The following is a 20,528-nucleotide window of genomic DNA, read 5'->3' as shown; positions in this document are numbered from 1 at the left end:
GCAAAAAATGGCTATAAACAGAGTAACTCTGATCATACATTATTCGTGAAACGAAGAGAAGGAAAGGTAACATGTTTAATCATTTATGTTGATGACATGATTATCACAGGAGACGATGTTGAAGAGATAGTAAACCTGAAGAAAAACTTGTTCCTGGAATTTGAAATGAAAGACCTTGGATCTCTGAAGTACTTCCTTGGAATTGAGATTTTAAGGTCGAAAAAGGGAATCTTCCTGAGACAAAGAAAGTATGTCCTTGACTTACTTGCAGAAACTGGGCTACTCGAGTGTAAACCTGCAGAAACACCGATTGTGATAAATCATGGATTAACAATTGTTGAGGGAGCTGACTTAACAGATCAAGGAAAATACCAGCGCCTTGTTGGGAAACTCATCTATCTCTCCCATACACGGCCCGACATCACATATGCAGTTGGAATAGTAAGTCAGTTTATGCACAAACCCCAGAAGGAGCATATGGAGGCAGCTTTGAGAATTGTCCGGTATCTGAAAGGAACCACTGATTATGGGATTTTGCTTGAAAAAAAGGAAGATTTGGAAGTTGACGGGTTTACAGACGCAGATTGGGCCAGTAACCCAAATGATAGGAAATCTACCGCCGGATATTTTACCTTCGTTGGAGGAAATTTGGTCACATGGAGAAGCAAAAAACAGAAAGTAGTGGCCCTATCAAGTGCAGAGGCAGAATTCAGAGGAGTAAAAAGTGGGATAACTGAAATCCTGTGGCTTCGGAGATTGCTCACAGAGATTGGCTTTCCTCCAAGAAGGGGAAGTCGGCTCTTCTGTGACAATAAAGCTGCGATTAGTATATCTGAAAATCCCGTACAACACGACAGGACCAAACACGTGGAGATCGATCGGCATTTCATCAAAGAGAAGCTCGATAGTGGGATCATTGAACTTCCTTTCATACGATCGGATGAACAGTTGGCTGACATATTGACTAAGGCTGTAAACACAAAAGTCTTCAGAGAAGTTCTGGACAAGTTAAGTATCGGAAATGCCATTACTTAACTTGAGGGGGAGTGTTGAAAATAACCATTTGCATAAGTCAAAGATTATTATTCAAAGATCATGAATAATAATTCAACGATAAAATCTTTAGCTTTTGATTTTAAGAGATTGTATTTGATTTTAAGAGATTGTAGTTTGACATTTGATTCACCCTTACACTATAAAAGGGTGCATTGTAATCTAAAGAATATATCAGAGACATTATCAATTCTCTCTACATTTTCTATCATGTTGTTCTTTCTCAACCTAGCTTCTCTCGATTACCATATTTAAGATTTTTCACCTACGATGTACTCTCATATAATATTTCTTAAAACATGTGTCACTCACTCGGCCGCATGTTTTTAAAAGACAGGGGGAGTATTTTTATTTTAAGGGCAAATTTGTAAATGAAATTGTATATGTGTAACACCCTAGTCTAATTAAAATGTTCAATACTATAAATTTTAATAACTTTTAATAGCGGATATAAAAACTTTTAATTATTTAAAAACTAATTTTTTGAAAAGAAATAAATTCTTAATAAAATATTTTGAATAAACTTAAATTTAAAAGAAACAAGCCAAGACGTAAAGATAATACTCCGTCCATGAAATTTATGCCACATTGTTAATGTCCAAGGCCTAAGGTTCTGTCCTCCGTTGCACGGTCTTTAAAATTATTTATTTATTTATTTATACTTTTATAAAAAAAAACAGTAAAACACAAAAGCAAAAGGTCCCAACTTAAGATAATCCTAAGAATCATACACCAATGTTTAATTAAAATAACATAAAACTATAAAATTTCATAAACAATATAAAAAATTAAAAAGGTTGCTAGACAAAGAAAATGATAAAGAAGAAAACGACATGGCCATGTGATTGAATGGCGCCACCACCACTCATTCATTTATTTGCTCCAATTATTTGTTCTACTACAACTTATAAGCAAGTTGTAAGAAATAGTAGTAGTAGATAGATTCCATTGGATACCAATTAAGAATGAAGAGCAACAAGAAAATTGCAATTCTCCCCACCGGAGCAGCAGCATTGGCCGCTCTTACATTCGTCATACTCCTCCGTCTAACTGAATGCCAGACAACTGCTGTCGGCAGCGGCGGCGGCAACAGTTCGGTGTGGAATATCGGCGGCGGCGATGAAGCAGAGTTTCTCATGTATTCAGAAGATATCACCAGAAGGATTTTAGCCGGTCGCTTGCCAGCGCGTCAGACTCTTAAGACTGGGAACCAACATGCGCCTTTGTGCAACGCCCAAGTTCAAAGCAGTTGCATTGGTAAAGACAACAAGTTCTACAAACAACGAGCTCGCGACTACAAGAATGTTTGCCGTTAATAGAATCTATAAGTAATTTTGGATATATATATATATTTATGATCTGTTGTATTGCTCCTTTTACTCATGTATGTAACTAATAGATAACGCAAAAACATAACGAATTAATTGAAACCGTTATCTATGCATATAGACAACACTACATAGATTTTTTGCAAAACCGTTGTCTATTCCTAAAAGTGCGCACCGTTATCTATGCACTGTTATGTATGTAAACTTTTGTAGTAGTGTAAATAAGTAATGTAGGGCTTATGTCCCCTATCAAACTCGCCCAGTGTCTAAGACACCACTATAAAAACCCAGTTTTTTGCTTTTGTTTAGATTGGCTGGTTTTGGAGTGAATTGTGTTTTTACTATTTTATCCCTTATTTATATTATACTCTTTTTATTGTTTTGTATTTTCGGTTTTATAATTTTCGAAATTTATGTTTTTATGTTTCCTTATTTTTCGTTTTTTTTTTTGTTTACTTATTTTTTTGTTTTTTTTTTATTTCCGTAAATTATATAAATCATATAATTCGAAGTTTACATGATTTTTTATTCTGAAATTCTTTTGATTTATTTGTTTCAAAATTTTATTATTGATTTGTTACCAATAATTTAGGGTTTCTTGTTAAAATAATCCTAGATTTGTTTCTAGCTATTATTTTTTTCGAAATTAATACTATTATTTATTTTATTCAAAAATTATTTATTTTTTTCAAAAATTATGTTTTTTTCCCACTATTTTGGTGATTCTCCTAAAAATAATCCTAGATTTGTTTCCATATATTATTTTTTTATTGTTTCAAAAATAATAGTATTATTTTTTTCGTAAATTAAGTTTTTTTTATTCGAAAATTATGTTGTTTTTTTTCCGAAGATTTGTTTTTTAATTTTTTCCGAAAATTATGCTATTTTTATTTGTTTCTGTGAATTTAGAGATTCTCCTAAAATAATCCTAGATTTGTTTCCACTAATTTAGAGATTCTAATTCTCCTATAAATAATACTCTCTCCGTCCGCGATATCGTTTCCACATTTGCCATTTTGGTCTGTCCGCGTTATCGTTTCCACTTCCAGTTATAGTTGTAGGGTCCACATAACACTTTATTCTCTTAACTTTATATTTTTACCTTTATGGTGGGCCCAAACTCCACTTACTATAATATTCATTACTATCCACCATTTTTCTTAAAACTCGCGTCGTCCACAATGTGGAAACGATTTCGCGGACGAAGGAAGTACTAGATTTGATTTCACTAATTTAGGGATTCTAATTCTCCTAAAAATAATCCTAGATTTGATCATTCTAATTTAGTGATTTTCCTAAAAATAAATCGAAACAAAACACTGAATCAAACAAGAGAGGTTAATCCGGCGAAGGCTCCCCGTCCAACACTCAGTCCCTTTCTCTCTGGATTCTCGGCAACTCGGTTCAGATTGAGAACAGGAAAACAAATTTCTGCCATGACCAAACTAACAGCTGTGTCTGTGGGTTTAGTTTATTAAAGTGTTCGACAGAATGCCTGAAAGGGATTGTGTGTGTTGAATGGGAAAATGGGGTTGGCGCAGCGCAGTCATGTTTCGAAATGATGCCGGAGAGAAATGTGATTTCTTGGACTTGTTTGATTTCAGCCATTTTTGATTGGGACAGAGGAAATATAAAACAAGAGTAAAACTCGTGGCATTGAAAGCATGGTCCTCTCTTGGTGGGGCACGTTAGTTGTGGAAAAGAAATTATTCATGTAACGCCATTGACTTGCTTGCTCCAAGTAAGTCTTTGGCACCATTTTTTATACTTTTCATTTCCAGGCCTCAAAATTGGTAAACAAGGGCTCTTTCTCATTACAAGTTTACAACGATGATGTCCCACTCTCTTTACCTGTTCTTGCTCACCTCTATATTTTCAACAGCCCAAATCAGCAGCGCCTCCACGCCGGCCTACACCGCCACGGAGTTGATCCTCCTCAACTGCGGCGCGTCGACAATCGCAAACGACACCAGCCTCCGGAGTTGGGACAGCGATACCAGTTCAAGATACATGCCATTAAACGCCGCCTCCATATCTTCAGCTTCCGAAGCTTCCACTATGGACCCTTCGGTTTTTCCAGTCCCTTACCAGACTGCTCGTCTCTTCCATTCCCCTTTCACATACACTTTTCCGCTCACCACAGGCCAGAAATTCCTCCGCCTTTACTTCTACCCCGACGCCTACTCCGACTATAACACTTCTCAATCACTTTTCTCTCTCACTGCAAATGATTTCACTTTATTAACAGACTTCAGCGCCTTTTTTTATTCCAAGAACAATTCACTTCCTTCTTTCTGCAAAGAGTTCATCATTAACATCGACCAACAGCAGCAGAGACTGACACTAACATTCTTCCCGAATCCATATTCCTTTGCTTTCGTCAACGGGATTGAAATCGTTTCAGGTCCGGATAAACTCTACTTCAAGGGAAACGATGTGCCAATCAGGGACGTATATCTCAACGGCGTGACGTATCTGCAAAACAATACGGCTTTGGAAAATCTTCACCGGCTCAACGTCGGCGGCGCCGCCGTTGGAATTGCAAATGACAGCGGCATGTTCCGGGGGTGGTCCCCAGATGATGATTTCATATTCGGAGCGGACTACGGTTACACGCCTCACCTCGAGAATACTGAGATCAAGTACACGCCGGAAACCCCTCCTTACAGTGCGCCGCCGATCGTGTACACGTCTGCGAGAGTGATGTCGAACACCAACATAAGTTTGGAGTGGGGATTCCCTGTGGATTCTGGGTTTTACTATCTCCTCAGACTCCATTTCTGCGAGTTCACGCTCGACGTCACCGAGAAAAACCAGAGGGTGTTAACCGTTGCAATCAATAATCAGATGGCTGAGATCAATTTCGACGTCATTACTTGGGCCGGCGGCCCTGATATTCCCATCTTCAGAGACTACATAACATGGGTTCCTGATGACGGCCGTCACAGAAAGCAAGACCTGCGGCTTTCTTTGTTTCCGATGGTAGAGGTAAATCCGAAGTATGCGAGTGCTCTGTTGAACGGTTTAGAGATATTTAAACTCAGTGATGCGAAACGGAGCCTTGCAGCCGCCAACCCGGACCTCACGGTGGATTCTTCGACACCGGATGTGCCGCCGCCGCTGCGGAAGAGAAAGAGTGGAGGATCTTCTATAATTTACGCTGTTACTGGGAGTGTAGCCGGAGTTCTTGCGGTGGTTACAGCCATTGGCTTCTTGATCTTCCGGCGGCGGCGGAAAATGAAGGACTCGGCGACGAGCGTCGCCAAGTCATCGACGGGGTCAAGCTGGTCCACCGCCAGAACTAGCGGATCAGCTGCCATCTCCCTGCCTACCGATCTCTGCAGATACTTCTCCTTCGACGACATCAAAACCGCCACCCGCAACTTCGACCACAACTTCGTCATCGGAAAGGGAGGCTTCGGCAACGTCTACAAAGGCCTCATCGACCACGCCACCACCACCGTCGCGATCAAGAGGCTCAACCCCTCCTCCAGCCAAGGCGCCCGCGAGTTCCTCACCGAGATCGAGATGCTCTCCAAGCTTCGCCACCTCCACCTGGTCTCCCTCATCGGCTACTGCGACGACGACGGCGAGATGATCCTCGTCTACGACTACATGGCCCACGGCTCCCTCCGCGACCACATCATCAACAACTCCGAGAATTCACCATTAACGTGGAAGCAGCGCCTCCAAATTTCCATGGGCGCCGCAAAAGGACTGCACTATCTCCACAGCGGCACCAAGCACGCCATCATCCACCGCGACGTCAAGTCCACCAACATCCTTCTCGACCACGACTGGGTGGCCAAGATTTCAGATTTCGGGCTCTCCAAAATGGGAAACTCGAACGATTCCTTCACGCACATCAGCACCAACGTCAAAGGCACCTTCGGCTACTTGGATCCCAAATACCTTTCAACCAATCAGTTGACCAGAAAATCCGATGTGTATGCATATGGAGTGGTTCTCTTCGAACTTCTCTCCGGAAGGCCTGCCGTGGATGTGAGGCTCGACGAGGAGCAACATAGCCTGGCCGGATGGGCTCGATTTTGTGTGCGTGAAGGGCAAGTGGATCGACTCATCGACACAAACCTCGCGGGGCAGATTTCAGCAGCTTGTTTGAATGTATTTGTTGGAATAGCAGGGAGATGCATACACATTCAGCCACTAGAGAGACCTACCATGGCAGATGTGGTGATGGGCCTCGAATTAGCGCTCGCGTTACAGCTGACAACAGAGGTGGAAGACATAACTGATCACTCTCAACAAGAATCTGTAGCACCACAAACAATCAAAGTGAAGGGTGAATTAGAAGAGACGAAATTAAAATAACAAGTAGTTTTTGTCAATCATTAGTAACAGAGGATTGTCAAGTCACAAATGTATATATGTCAGTGTAGATTTGTTTTCTCGGGCCTCGGAATTCGCATTGCAGCTTTGTGTAAGCAGTTCTAAGATTACCAAAGATGATATCATGCAGAGAGCACATAGTGTTGGGAAATTAGACGCAACTAATTCCGCCCGGGATCTGGTGTGACGCAATATTTTGGATATCGACCGATATGAAACGAGAAAAAAAAATGACACCGATATTTTTAACGTGGTTCGGCCAAACTGCCTACGTCCACGGACCCACACCAATATATTAGAGAATCTCAAAAGGAGGAGTACAACAAAAATACCACACTGTATTTTGTATCTGCCTACGCAGAGGCTATCTCTCAACTCACTTTTATCACTCGTGTATAACTTCCACACTGAAGTTTTCTCTCACAAGATTTTTCTCTCTCTCTCTTTCTCTATCTCTCTCTAGCTGAAAGTTAGATTGTTGTTTGGTGTTGTTGTGTTTTGGATGCTGCAGAAGAGCTCTCTATTTATAGGAAGATTTGGAGGTGGTAGGTGAGAGGTGGTTGGTGTGAGGTGGTTGGTGAAGAAGGTTGGTGGCAGCCACTTTTGACTAACAATCTCCCACTTGAAGACTGATTTCAATCTGTCTTCACACCTCGATCAACGCAGCAGCCTTTCTGTCTTTGTCATTCTAGCAAACCAATTGAAGCTGAGCACAACTTCAATTTATCAATGGTTACTGCCTTTGTAAGCATGTCGGCTGGATTTTGAGCTCCTTGGATCTTTTCAAGTATTAACACCTCATCCTCCAACAGAGATCTGATGAAATGATAACGAAGTCCAATATGCTTTGTTCTAGAATGAAATGCTGAATTCTTTGCCAGATGTATCGCACTCTGACTATCGCTGTGCAAGACATTCTTCGTCTGATCAAAACCCAATTCTGCCAACAACCCTTGTAACCAGATCATTTCTTTGCTAGCCTCGGTGATTGCCACGTACTCTGCTTCTGTAGTGGATAAAGCAACAATCTTTTGTATCTGCGAGATCCAACTAACAGCAGTCGTGCCAACAGTAAAGACATAACCGGTAGTGCTTCTCCTGCGATCTACCTCACCGGTAAAATCTGCATCTACAAAACCTTGTAGTGCTACATCACCTCGTCGAAAGCATAAGCATCTATCAGTAGATCCACATAGATATCTCAATATCCACTTTACTGCTTCCCAATGCTGCTTTCCTGGATTTGCCATAAATCTGCTCACAACTCCCACTGCATGAGCGATATCTGGTCTAGTACAGACCATGGCATACATTAGACTTCCAATGGCTGAGGCGTAAGGAATTTTAGCCATAAAGTCTTTTTCCTCCTTAGTCTTTGGAGAGTGCTCTTTGGATAGGCGGAAATGGTTAGCTAATGCTGAGCTAACCGGCTTAGCACTGCTCATGTTGAATCTTTGCAAGATTCGATTGACGTAGTTGGCCTGAGACAACTGCAAAACACCTTTTTGCTTGTCTCTGTAAATTCTCATCCCGAGAATTTGCTTTGCTTCTCCTAAGTCCTTCATCTCGAACTCCGCTGAAAGCTGTCTTTTCAACTTCTTGATTTCGTTCAAGTCTGAGCCGGCTACTAACATGTCATCAACATAAAGTAGCAAGATGATATAGCTGGACTCGAACCTCTTGAAGTAACAACAATGGTCAGCATTGCACTTCATGTAGCCATTTTTCTGCATGAATCCATCAAACTTCTTGTACCATTGCTTTGGAGCTTGCTTCAAGCCATACAGGCTTTTTTTCAACTTGCACACCAGCTTCTCCTTTCCTTTGACAGAGAATCCATCTGGTTGTTGCATGTATATTTCCTCCTCTAAGTCACCATTGAGGAAAGCAGTTTTCACATCTAACTGCTCTAGATGCAAGTCCTCCGTTGCGACAATACTCAGGACCGACCGGATTGTTGTCAACTTTACAACCGGAGCAAAGATATCTGTGTAGTCAATTCCTTCTTCCTGTTGGAAACCTTTGACTACCAATCTTGCCTTATATCGCTTTGAACCATCATGCTCTTCTTTGATTCTGTACACCCATTTGTTGTGTAGAGCTTTCTTTCCTTTGGGCAACTCAACTAGTTCCCACGTCATATTAGAGATAAGAGATTTTATCTCTTCTTTCATTGCAAGCTCCCACTTGACAGAATCTCCGACTTGACATGCTTCTTCATAGAATTCAGGTTCACCAGCATCGGTCAGTAACATCTGATTCATGTACTTCCTGTTTGGAACATGAGGTCGAGATGACCTCCTGGGTATAGGAGTTGGAGCTGGAACTGGAGACTGTGGTGGATCAGCCTCAGAGTTGGGCTCCTCCGTCTGCAAACCTTCATCTGTTTGCTTTGATGTACTGCACTCTGCAGTATCATCTGGATCAACGTATGTTGGATCGTCACTTGTTGTATCGGTGGACTGAACTGCATTCATGTCCTTGTACATCACATTTTCATTGAATATGATATTCCTGCTTCGAATGACCTTCCTGTTTTTGTCATCCCAAAAACGGTACCCGAACTCATCTCCACCATATCCAATGAAAGTACATTTTAGTGATTTGGAGTCGAGCTTACTCCTGGCATTATCACTAATGTGTACATACGCGACACAACCAAATACTTTCAAGTGAGAAAGTTTAATTTCTTTGCCGCTCCAAACTTCCTCAGGTATTCTGTACTCCAATGGTACAGATGGCCCATGGTTAACGAGATATGCCGCTGTGTTGACAGCTTCTGCCCAAAATTGTGTTGGCAGTCCTGCATGTATCCTCATGCTCCTAGCTCTTTCTGTCAACGTCCGGTTCATGCGTTCTGTAACTCCATTTTGTTGTGGTGTCCCTGGCAACGTCCTTTCTAACTTGATGCCATCCTGGTAACAAAATTTCTTGAACGCCATATCTTCGTATTCTCCACCATTATCGGATCTCAACTTCTTTATCCGTAAGCCAGTTTCATTTTCCACCATGGCCTTCCACTTCTTGAACGCCTCGAACACCTCTGACTTGTGTCTCAAGAAGTAAACCCACACCTTTCTCGAGTGGTCATCGATGAAAGTCACAAAGTAAGACTTTCCGCCATTGGATGAAACTGCTGCTGGGCCCCAAACATCTGTGTGGACTAACTCAAGCTTTACTTGCTTCGGAGTTCTACCACTGGTATTGAAACTCACCCTCTTCTGCTTCCCGTAGATACAACTTTCGCAAAAGTCTATATCAACAGACTGAAGCTCTGGTAGTTTCCCTTTCGAATGCATATACTTGAGCCCTTTCTGGCTCATGTGCCCAAGTCTTTGGTGCCACAGATTTGCATTCTTCTTGCTATCAGCAACTGCAATTGTCACACACGCATTCATCGTTGTGTATAGGCTTCCAGTATCCTTGCCACGTGCAAGAATCATTGCGCCCTTAGTGATTTTCCAATAATCACCTGAGAAGTGTGTATCACATCCTTCTCTTGACAATTGCTTGACGGAGATCAAGTTCTTCCTCAACTCTGGAATGTGTCTCACGTCCTTCAATTTCCATACAGATCCATTGAGTTTGATCTGTACTTCTCCTATGCCCACCACGCTGCATGGGTGATCATCTCCGAGATATACTTCTCCGAAATTTCCCGACATGTAATTTATGAAGGAATTTCGATTCGAGGTGGCATGGAAAGATGCTCCAGAGTCTATGACCCAATACTCGGCCCTTTTCTCCATGGAACATATCAAGGCATCGCCTTCTTCTTCAGCCACAACATTGGCTTCGGTCTTTGTCTCGTTTCCCTTTGAAGGTACTTTACACTGCGTTCTGTAGTGTCCGACCTGACCACAGTTCCAACATTCAACAGACTTTGATTTGTTGGAATTCTTGTGGATCCTGGAGCTCTGCCTGCCATTCCTTGACTTGCTCCGTCCACGCCCTTGACTTCTGTTTGAGTTTCTGCCTCTGCTTTCTGCATTTAAAGCGGCACCTGAAGTGGAGACTACATCTGACTGCCTCCGGATCTCCTCGGTTAAGATCATGCTCACGACATCATCGAACTTCATTTTGGACTTACCGGCAGAGCTGCTAATGGCCGTGACTGTGCCATTCCAGCTCTCAGGTAACTGCCCAAGAATTAACAAAGCCCGGACCTCATCATCGAATTCGATGTCCACCGTGGTAAGTTGGTCCGTCACTTCGTTGAACTCGTTCAAATGTTCTCCAAATCTTCCGCTCTCCGTCATTTTCATATTGAACAATTTCTTGATCAAATGAACTTTATTTGCTGCAGACGGCTGCTCGTACATGCTGGATAAAGCTTTCATGAGAGACGCTGTTGTCTTCTCATGCTTTATGTTGAAGGCGACTGACTTTGATAAGGTCAGTCTGATTGCGCCGAGTGCTTTTCGATCAAGCACCTCCCACTCGTCGTCCTTCATATCCACTGGCTTTTCCTTCAAGGGCTTATACAGGTCCTTCTGGTACAAGTAATCCTCCATTTGCATTTTCCAAAATCCAAAATTCACACCATTGAATTTCTCCATTTTGGAAATTTTATCGTCTGTCGACATTGCTCCCACTCGATCAAAAAACACGATAATTTTCTCAAAAAATTCGTTTCTGATGTGGAGGTTCAGTTTACACTGCAACCACAGAGCATACTAAGAATTTTAAAAGAATAATTACCGTTGCGCACGAAACACTGTTCGCAAAATTCACTATTCACGAATTCACTATTCACGTGAATAGTACCAGCGCAAGAAAAAAAAATTTCGCCACCAACGTGGCTCTGATACCAGTTGTTGGGAAATTAGACGCAACTAATTCCGCCCGGGATCTGGTGTGACGCAATATTTTGGATATCGACCGATATGAAACGAGAAAAAAAAATGACACCGATATTTTTAACGTGGTTCGGCCAAACTGCCTACGTCCACGGACCCACACCAATATATTAGAGAATCTCAAAAGGAGGAGTACAACAAAAATACCACACTGTATTTTGTATCTGCCTACGCAGAGGCTATCTCTCAACTCACTTTTATCACTCGTGTATAACTTCCACACTGAAGTTTTCTCTCACAAGATTTTTCTCTCTCTCTCTTTCTCTATCTCTCTCTAGCTGAAAGTTAGATTGTTGTTTGGTGTTGTTGTGTTTTGGATGCTGCAGAAGAGCTCTCTATTTATAGGAAGATTTGGAGGTGGTAGGTGAGAGGTGGTTGGTGTGAGGTGGTTGGTGAAGAAGGTTGGTGGCAGCCACTTTTGACTAACACATAGTGCTATTATTCAGTTATGCTATTGAGGATCAGTTAGATGAGTTTAACAAGTCTTTGGCCGATCTTGAAAACATCGATGTTACAATGGATGATGAAGTTAAGGCAATTATGCTATTGAATGCGCTTCCAAAGAGTTATGATCACATGAGGGATGCGATCATTTTTGGAAAAGAACCCAAGATTTCTCTTGAAATCACGCAGAATGCATGAGAGCTAAGGATCTGCAGAAAGCCAATGAGTCTAAGAATGACTCGGTTGGTGAAGTACTGAATGTGAAAGAGAATTTCAACAAAAAGAAATCCAAGAAGCAGCGGAAGAAGGCCAAGAAATCGGGGCAGAATAAAAGTAAAAAAGCAGTGGTGAAGAAGACTCCAAAAATTGCCATTATTGTCAAAAGTCGGGGCATATAAGGAAAAATTGTTTCAGTTGAAAGAAGAAGCAACCATATAAGAATCAAAAGGAAAATATAGACTATGTAGCTGAGAGGTGTGTGGGAGCATAAGTTCTCACTAAGATCCATGACTCTGAAGGAGCAAAGTCCCCTAACATTCAACTCTCAAAATTAGGAGATAATACATTTTATAAAATGAGACCCATTTTTCACCTACGATGTACTCTCATATAATATTTCTTAAAACATGTGTCACTCACTCGGCCGCATGTTTTTAAAAGACAGGGGGAGTATTTTTATTTTAAGGGTAAATTTGTAAATGAAATTATATATGTGTAACACCCTAGTCTAATTAAAATGTTCAATACTATAAATTTTAATAACTTTTAATAGCGGATATAAAAACTTTTAATTATTTAAAAACAAATTTTTTGAAAAGAAATAAATTCTTAATAAAATATTTTGAATAAACTTAAATTTAAAAGAAACAAGCCAAGACGTAAAGATAATACTCCGTCCATGAAATTTATGCACATTGCTTTTGACACGGGTTTTAAGAAAATATAGTGGGTAGTATTGGATATTATTGCGACACAATCCCCATTTAATTGCACTTTGATGAGAGATGAGTTGCGTGGATCCTACTACTGAAAATGGATGTGGCATATTTTTTTGTGGACGGATGAAAAAGAAAATTATGGCATAATTCGTGGACGAAGGGAGTATAAAATATTGAACTAGTAAGTCGAGCATGATTTAAAAATTGTGGCATATTTTTTGTTCAATCTCGAGTCCAACTTGGATAATCTTCTCTCCATAAGGTTGATGTGTTCCAAAAGCTCATCTTAATTTGGACATCTCTTCCTTCTTCTTATTGGGTTGGCTTACGTGACTTGGATTCCTTTGACCTTGATTTGGATTAAGCTTTCAGTGCGATCGCGTAAGCAGCAGATGTTGATGGAAGCAAGATCAAGATATAATAGTGCTATGTTAAATATGTTAAATGGCTTAGAAATATTCAGATTCAACGATTTCAATACGACTGCTGGGAAGAGAAGAAGTCGACCCTTTGTAACCTACGTTGTTGTAGGGAGTGTGATCAGCCTTTTCGCAGCAGTGAGTTTCTTGATTTTCAAACAGCAGAAGGCAAGGACAGTGAGTTTCTGAACCTAACATGTAGAATACACTACATTGTTCTGAGTTATCAATGCAATAAGCTACAACTATCCTAAGGCCTTCTCTAACGGTAATGCCAAAATGGCATCGCAAAATCACACCAACGAAGAGCTAATACAATAGCAAAAGAAAAATAGACTTTGAATGCTTTCTTTCTTTTCGTTCTTCTGTTCTAGAAAAATATCCAAACTCTTAGGACTGACAACGGGGGCGAATTTGTTAACAATTCTATGAAAGAATTTTTTCAACAAAAAAGAATGATTCATCAAACAACCTGCCCGCACACCCCTGAACAAAATGGTGTTGCCGAGAGAAAGAATCGTATTCTACTCGAAATGACTCGTGCTATGATGATCGAGTCTCGTGTCCCCACCTCTTTCTGGCCTGAAGCTATTGCAACTTCTGTTTATCTTATAAACCGTCTCCCCACAAGAACTCTTCAGCTGAAAACTCCTTTACAGAAGTTGTCCACTTTGGCTAATATACTCGCTGCCCTTACGTTGCAACCACGAATCTTTGGTTGTTCCGTATTCGTTCATGTTCCCAAACATGAGCGGACAAAACTCTCTCCTTGTGCCATTAAGTGTGTGTTTGTGGGCTATGGGGTCAATCAAAAAGGGTATAGATGTTACAACCCCCAAAACTGTCAAATCGTGACCACCATGAACTGTAACTTTCTCGAAACTGAGTATTTTTACAGTAACCACCTTAACAGTCAGGGGGAGAGTGAAAGTGAGAATGAGAGTGGGATCGACTTGTTAAGTTGGTTACCAATGCCAGTCCCGGAAGCAGATCCAACAGAAAAAGTTAACCTAACCACCGAGCTTACTTCATCCACATCTGAGCAATCCAATCCACCGCCGCCTCAAATATCTTCTTCGCCACTGATATCTGAGGTAAGAGCTTCTGAACCTACTATTGTGGCTTCTGATTCTGCTGATAATATTTCTCAAGTCATTGAAGAAGAACATGAGGATAATACAGTAGATGGAGATACTGGGAGATATGTGCTACCACCCAGGAGTAATCGGGGTGTACCTCCTAAACGGTATACCCCAGAGAAAATTGTGAGGAATTCCCGATACTCAATTGGGAATATCGCCAAGGGAAACTTGTCCAAAAATGCCACAGCCTATGAAGCGACCTTATATGATGAGGAGATTCCACAAACAGCAGAGCAAGCCCTGAAGATCGAGCATTGGAGAAATGCTATGAAGAAAGAGATATGAGCCCTAAACCGAAATCACACATGGGAGAAGTGTCGGTTGCCGAAAGGGGAGAAAACTGTGGGATGCAGATGGGTTTTCACAATCAAACAAAAACCCGATGGATCTATTGAGCGATACAAAGCTCGGCTGGTTGCAAAAGGCTACACACAAATATATGGGATCGACTATGCAGAAACCTTCTCGCCTGTGGCAAAAATGAACACTGTCAGGGTGCTCCTCTCCATTGCTGCAAACAAGGATTGGGATCTTCATCAGTTTGATGTTACAAATGCCTTTCTTCATGGTGAGCTTGAAGAAGAACGGGAGGTATACATGGAAGCACCCCAAGGTTTTTCAGATGAGTTCGAAGAATGGGAGGTATGCAGATTGAAAAAGACTTTATATGGGCTCAAACAGTCTCCCAGAGCTTGGTTTGGAAGATTCACCACAACTATGAAGAAGTTCGGGTACCAGCAAAGCAAGTCAGACCACACCTTATTCTTGAAGAAACGAGGTGATCTTATTTCTTGCTTAGTCATTTACGTTGATGACATGATCATAACAGGAGATGACTTAGAAGAAATTCAGAAGTTGAAAGAAAATCATTTCAAGGAGTTCGAAATGAAGGACCTTGGGAGACTAAAGTACTTCCTCGGGATCGAAGTACTCAGATCGAAGAAAGGGATATTTATCAGTCAGAAGAAGTATACTCTTGACCTTCTTGCAGAAGCAGGGATGCTAGATTGCAAGCCAGCTGAGACGCCTATGACTGTCAATCATGGGCTACAGATTGTGAAGGGAGCTGAATTGGCGGATCGAGGAAAATATCAACGTTTGGTAGGGAAACTCATCTATCTTTCCCATACTCGGCCTGATATTGCGTATGCTGTTGGAGTTGTGAGTCAGTTTATGCACCAACCACAAGCCGACCACATGGAAGCTGCGCTCAGAATTGTGAGATACTTGAAATGAACCTTTGACTATGGAGTACTGTTCAGGAAAACTGGACATCTCGAGATACAAGCCTACACTGATGCTGACTGGGCTGGAAACCCAGCTGACAGGAAATCAACAGCAGGATACTTTGCATCTGTGGAAGGAAATCTTGTCTCATGGAGAAGCAAGAAACAAAAGGTGGTTGCTCTCTCAAGTTGTTCGCTATTATTTTTACTACGCCGCAAGTATACGGTGTAGTTGCAATAAAAGGGAAGCAAGGTCGTATTTCACAAGGATTAGTAGTCATATTCTAGTGATTACCTTAAGTCATTATGCTAGAGCTATTTAGACTAAACAAGGAGGTGAGTGGTTTGATTAACTAACAAATTCAAAGACAAAATAAGAACAATCAAACAAAGTGGATTAACAAGCGATGAAAGTGGTTTAGGGATTAGGCATCGATGAATTAGCAACGGACTTCAATTTAGCTCAATATTAGTCTTGATATTCCTATTTATCTAGAGTGATCTCCCAACTAGTTCTAGCCCCCTCCCGGACGACTAAAACGGTAGATTACGGGTCATGGTTGCCGTCCCCGGTCAACTTCTAACCTATAACTCCCAAAAGCACACTAAGATCGGTAAACTCTCACCCAACTCTCAACCTCTCGGTTTATTGAGTTGATATGTTTCAAACACCTAATCTATTGCAATTATCCTCTCCCGATTCAAATTACAAATTAGAAATGCATAAAGAGTGGCCAACACTTCATACAAGGAATAAAACTAGGGCTTGAAAAGATAATAACAAGGAAATGATCAAGACATATATTAAGCTTAATAATTAATCCATTACATAATCTACTAGCCTAACCCCCAAACCAATGGGGGATTTAGCCTATCATGTTCAACAACAACATACCCAACATAAAAGAAAACATAAATGAAAGAGACAGAAAGAATGAACAAATCTTATTGAAAAGCTTGCTTCAATCTTCTCTCCTCTTCAATGCTTTCTTCAAATCTTGGTGGTTGAGTGTGTTAATGGAGGCTAGGGTTTTGGTGTGGAGTATTGGGGAAGATGAAATTGGGTGTGTTGAATGTTGGGGAAGATGAAAGATATGAGAAAAGAGGGGGAAAATGTAGTTTTGGGCTAAAAATCACGTCTGGGCCCACCAAAGGGCGGATCCCCGCCTCTTCCCCGCGGTCACGGCATGAACCGCAGTTGAAAACGCGGCTGGAAGTAGGGGAGGCCGCGGTCATGGGCCGCGGCTGCGGCTCGGACCGCGGGTGCCTGTCAAAAACGTTCTGGACTGCTCTGGAGCAGAGGCCCGCGTTCGGGCCCGCGGCCCGGACCGCTGCTTACTGGGCAATTTTGGAGCAGAGGCCCGCGGTCAGGCCCATGGCCGTGGCCCGGACCGCGGGGTCCTGGGCTTTATGCGCAGTCCGCTTGTTCGTCTCCGTTCTCCCTCGTCCGAACTCGGATTTGATCGCCGTTTGCGCTCACGGATTCCTCTCGAGACGTAATTCAATCTCATGTCTTCAAAATCCTCCAATTAATCCTTGATTATTCCTGAAATCACTCCAAAACTACACCAAGGAATCAAAACTTCATAAAACTCAACATTAGGGTACAAACACGCATTGGCAAACAAAATATGAAGGGAAATGACAACAAATCATGTGGAATTGAGGTACGAAAACCATGTTTGTCAACCCCCCAAACTTAAAGTGTTGTTTGTCCCCAAACAACAAAGAGAAGAGAAATAAAAGATAACTGATGTGTGTATTTTAGCTACCTAGTTTAGTGTGCGTTTTGCCGTGGTTTCATGTGATATTACATGTTTTGCTATGTTTTGGCGCAGGAATTTGAAGAAGTAGAAATGGAGTTGATAATTGGAAGAATTGGAGAAAGCCGAGCTGTCGATGGGATTTGACGTGAAGATGGAAGAAAGTAGATATTGGGCTTTTAATTTACTTGTTATTTTTTAGGAAGCCCAAAACTCTTAATTTTATTTTATTTTGAGTATTAATTAAGTTTAGGGCCGAAGCCCATGTTATTTTTTTGTTAAGCGGCGTAGTTAGGAATTTATTTCCTTATTTTGTTAGGCCGCATAGTTAGGGATATATATATTAGATTAGGTTTTATATTTCTGACATACACATTCACAATTTTTAGCCGCAACATTAGACTTGATTATTAGGTTTTGATTTTAGTTTGATACATACTCACTTTTGATACATGCAGTAGCCGCACTTTTTGATTTCTTAATAGCTAGAGTTGACTTTTGTTTTTGATTCATGCAACTTTATTCTTCATGCAAATCAATTCTCACGTACTAGTTTCTTGATTCCCAAGCTTTAGTTAGTTCAATTCTTGTTTATTTTTGTTCATCAATTTGCGGCTGGATTGGAATTCGAAGAAGGCAGACGAGTATTGGGTTACTTCAAGTTGATTTATTTCTTGCAATTTATTCTCTCAGTTTTATTCGCATATTTTATTATGTTTAATTTTATTTATTTGATTGTTTTTATTTTAAGCATGAGTAGCTAAATCTTTTAATTCGGCGAGAATAATGAAACTCTAATTTAATGATCTGTGAGACCTAATTGGTTTAAAATTGATTCCTATTGATTCCGATTAATTCCTAGGTTCCAAGATAATTCTGATTTTATTTAAGTCTGGCCAACTTAGGTTTAATTGGATTACAGTCAATTAGTTCCTGCCAATCCGTAATTGTTGGAATTGGACTAATTAGTGATACAACTACCATGTTCGTAGGGGGAATTAATTGGTATATTAATTATTACTAGCGTCTCTAGAATAATTGGTATAAATTGGGTTCCTTCATCTTAATGCTATTAGAATATTAAATCTAGGTCTGGCGTCTCCAGCTAGGTTATATTTTAATAAGGGAAATAAGCAGGTCTAGCGTCTCCAGCTGTTTATCGACACAGTAAGTAGGAATTGGGGTACGTCCGTTGCGTTTCACGGTATCCTATAACTGGTTGGTTGGTAGGGATTAATTAATTATTGCGTCGAGGATCAGAGTTGAATTAGAGTGGATTTATTTGAGCCGAATTACCCTTTTTATTGATTTACTTCAAAAGTATTTTATTTGATTTAATTCTGCATTATTAGTTTAATTAATTCCACTTAAATTTAAGGCGTGGTGGCATCACCAAAAATTATAGATTTTAGGGGATTGAATGATTTTACCTGCTCTCTGTGGGATCGACCCTTCTTATCATCATACTAATTAGTTTTGATAATTCTGCAGGAATTATTTGGTGGTATACGACGTCCACCAATAACAAACATGTGAGAATGAATAGGTGTCATTTCAAGGGCTTCAATATTTTCAAAAATCTTTCAATAGTGTATCACAAGTAGAAATGCATTCCAAGAAGTCACAAGTGATAGTGAGTTCAACATTATAGCATCCAAACTTGAATCCTCACATGGTGGATGTTTCAATGGTGCACTCAACTCTCAAGTGTTTAGAATGAACGTGTTTGCACTCAAATTGAAACAATGCATGCAATCTACCATAAGCTTGCCATTTGTCCTAACTCTCTATGCTTCAATGTGCAACAAACAATGATAACAAAGGACTTTCATACGGTTGTAATGAGGGCTCTTTGGTGAGGTGAGGTGTTTTTAGGCAAATGACTCATATCCCACAATCTAACAATCACAATGAACAAGTCAAATTCACCATTTCTCTTATCAATCAAAAACCAAGATCCCCACATTTCTTCTTTTCACCCTTAGTGATACTTATCATGATTATGATTCAAAAGGTAAATCATTCCCCTTTATGCTCTTTATTCAACTTTTTTTTTCTTTTTTTTCCTTTTTTTTTCTTTTCATAGGGGACTAATGATTTTCACTCAATCAAAGTTAGACAAGTAATTTCAATCATTTCCCATACATTTTCATCAAAGTAACCACTAACAATCTAAGTTCTACCCATCCTTGGTTAATTCAAAGAAAGGCTATAAGGCACAAAAATGGGTAAACTAAAATCATATGAGAATTTGGACAAGATTTGGGTTATGTGGTTAGCAAAGATGGCCTTCAATCATCTCAACATCCATAACACATCTACTTTCATTTTTTTAGAGAGGACTTATGGCAAGTTCTAGAGATTAACGAGCATGTTCAACTGATTTACACTCAAGAATGAAATGAGATTGTGATAATATGACAATCAATGGCTCAAATCTTACAAGCTCATTATCAAGTTCTTGGAGGCAAAACATTTAACTCACTTGTCACAAGCTCAAACTTTTCATGCATGATCCACAAGTGATACAAACAATTTTTCCAAGAAACAATTCATATCATAAGCCCAATGACATTCAATCAACATCACAAAGTTTGATACAATTATCCCAAGCAAAACAAAAACAAAAACATCAACCCAACTAACTCTCAAGCTTTCATTTATTCAACAATAACAAAAACAAGACAATAAAACAAAAACAAACAAAAACAAGTAAAGCAAAAGATAGATGAGACAACTAATTCATCTTTCCCCTCCCCCCAAACTTATTTCACACAAAGTGGAAATGAGTTTGGAGGAAAAGAGAAGGAGAAGTTGTCTCGGACTCACAAAAAAAACTAACATAAAAAAAAACCACACACATATATAAATATATACATAGATTAATATATAAATACCTATGTATGTGTGTGATTATTGAACTAGCAAAATTAAAAGATACCTTGTTGGGGTGCCTCCCAACTAGCGCTTAGTTTAACGCCGTGAACTCGACGTCTTCATGATGGT

General features: G+C 40.3%; 1 protein-coding gene across 1 annotated transcript; it reads left to right on the top strand.

The window, feature by feature from the left end:
* Window positions 1–4,056: 4,056 nt before the first annotated feature.
* On the top strand, window positions 4,057–6,793 carry LOC130989774 (receptor-like protein kinase FERONIA). The gene has a single exon (XM_057913875.1). It carries the CDS (start codon window positions 4,212–4,214, stop codon window positions 6,711–6,713), a length of 2,502 nt encoding a protein of 833 aa, XP_057769858.1. The 5' UTR covers window positions 4,057–4,211; the 3' UTR covers window positions 6,714–6,793.
* The last annotated feature ends 13,735 nt before the right edge of the window (window positions 6,794–20,528 follow it).

The sequence above is a fragment of the Salvia miltiorrhiza genome, chromosome 6 (assembly GCF_028751815.1).
Source record: "Salvia miltiorrhiza cultivar Shanhuang (shh) chromosome 6, IMPLAD_Smil_shh, whole genome shotgun sequence".
Taxonomy (NCBI): Eukaryota; Viridiplantae; Streptophyta; class Magnoliopsida; order Lamiales; family Lamiaceae; genus Salvia; species Salvia miltiorrhiza.
The sequence above is the reverse complement of the archived record's forward strand: the minus strand, read 5'-3'. Positions and strand labels throughout refer to the sequence as shown.

Excerpts from the sequence above, each read along its gene's own strand:
- LOC130989774 (XM_057913875.1), top strand. The coding sequence starts at position 4,212 with ATGATGTCCCACTCTCTTTACCTGTTCTTGCTCACCTCTATATTTTCA.